This window comes from Chaetura pelagica, unplaced genomic scaffold (genome assembly GCF_000747805.2).
Source record: "Chaetura pelagica isolate M959 unplaced genomic scaffold, ChaPel_1.0 scaffold625, whole genome shotgun sequence".
Taxonomy (NCBI): Eukaryota; Metazoa; Chordata; class Aves; order Apodiformes; family Apodidae; genus Chaetura; species Chaetura pelagica.
In genome coordinates, this window is record NW_009953499.1 from 304,212 (window position 1) to 305,251 (window position 1,040).

A 1,040-nucleotide genomic window follows, 5' to 3' on the forward strand; every position below is an offset into this window, starting at 1 on the left:
AAACCCCAAAGCCCTGCAGGGAATGTCTGGCACCTGGGAAGTGCCCTGGGCAGGATGTGGCTGGGGGGTCTCTCTGTTTGGATGGTCTATTTTGCTTTGGCCCCCCCCAAAAAAATGAGCTGCTGCTGCCTTCACCTCTTGGAGACAAACCCTCCCCCTCCCCCCAGAGGAAAGGACAAGTCAAGTCCAAGGTGCCTCTCCCTTGGTTTTGGCAGAGCATGTATCTCTAGGTATAATATATATTTATTTAATGCATAGCGAGTCTCTTTTGTTTAATAGCTCTTTTGAAATGATTAGGTTTTTATTTGTTTTGGTGGTGGTGTTTGTTTTTTTTGTTGTTGTTGTTATTTCCCCCCAGTTGCAAACCTGAGCTGGGTCCCTGCTTTCCTGTGCAGTGTTCCTTCCTGGGGGGCTGGCCCTGGGGGCTGGGGGTGGTGTCAGCAGGCGATCTCCTCCAGGGTCCCCAGGGTGGCCTGCAGTGGCACGGTCACAGTGTGGCTGATGGTTTCTGAATGGTTTGGCAGGGGGTCACAAGTGCTCTGGGGATGGAGAACAAGGGGGACAGGGTTGATTTCCTCCTCCAGGTGCTCCCTGGCCCTCCCTCCCCAGGGGTTCCCACTGAGAATCATTCAAACGCTGGGGCCAGGGGACAGAAGGAAAAGGGGGGGGAAATAAAGGGTGTTTGGGGTATCTTGAGGTTGTCTCTGCCCTGGCTGGGGAGGAGGCACCATGGGGAGAGGGGACTTGCAGGGATCTACTGGGAAGACCCATGGGATGCTGGGCTGTGCCCAACTGGGGGCTTCAGGGAGGACAAACCCCATGGGCTTTGCTGCACAACCCTCATGGCTCAACTGCTCCTCCAGCAAAGGCACCCGTGGGGGCTGTGGGACCTTCCCTGGGGTGTCCAGGAGGCAGAAGGGGGGAAAAAAGGGTGTTTAGGGCAAAGGGTTGGTTGGGGGGGGATGAGCCTCTGCCCAAGGCCCACAGTGCCCTGGGGAGGGGGGACATGCAAGGGGGGCTTGTGTCCAAGAGGCTTCCTC

The 1,040-nt window shown here is 56.6% G+C and overlaps 1 protein-coding gene across 1 annotated transcript in view; it reads right to left on the reverse strand.

The window, feature by feature from the left end:
- Positions 1–345: 345 nt before the first annotated feature.
- Positions 346–1,040, reverse strand: part of LOC104390220 (acid-sensing ion channel 2) — a 511,958-nt gene continuing 511,263 nt past the window's right edge. The window contains exon 10 of the mRNA XM_009999325.1: positions 346–539. Within this exon, the coding sequence (XP_009997627.1) occupies positions 438–539 (102 nt within the window). The 3' untranslated portion in view covers positions 346–437. The remainder of the gene's footprint in view (positions 540–1,040) is intronic.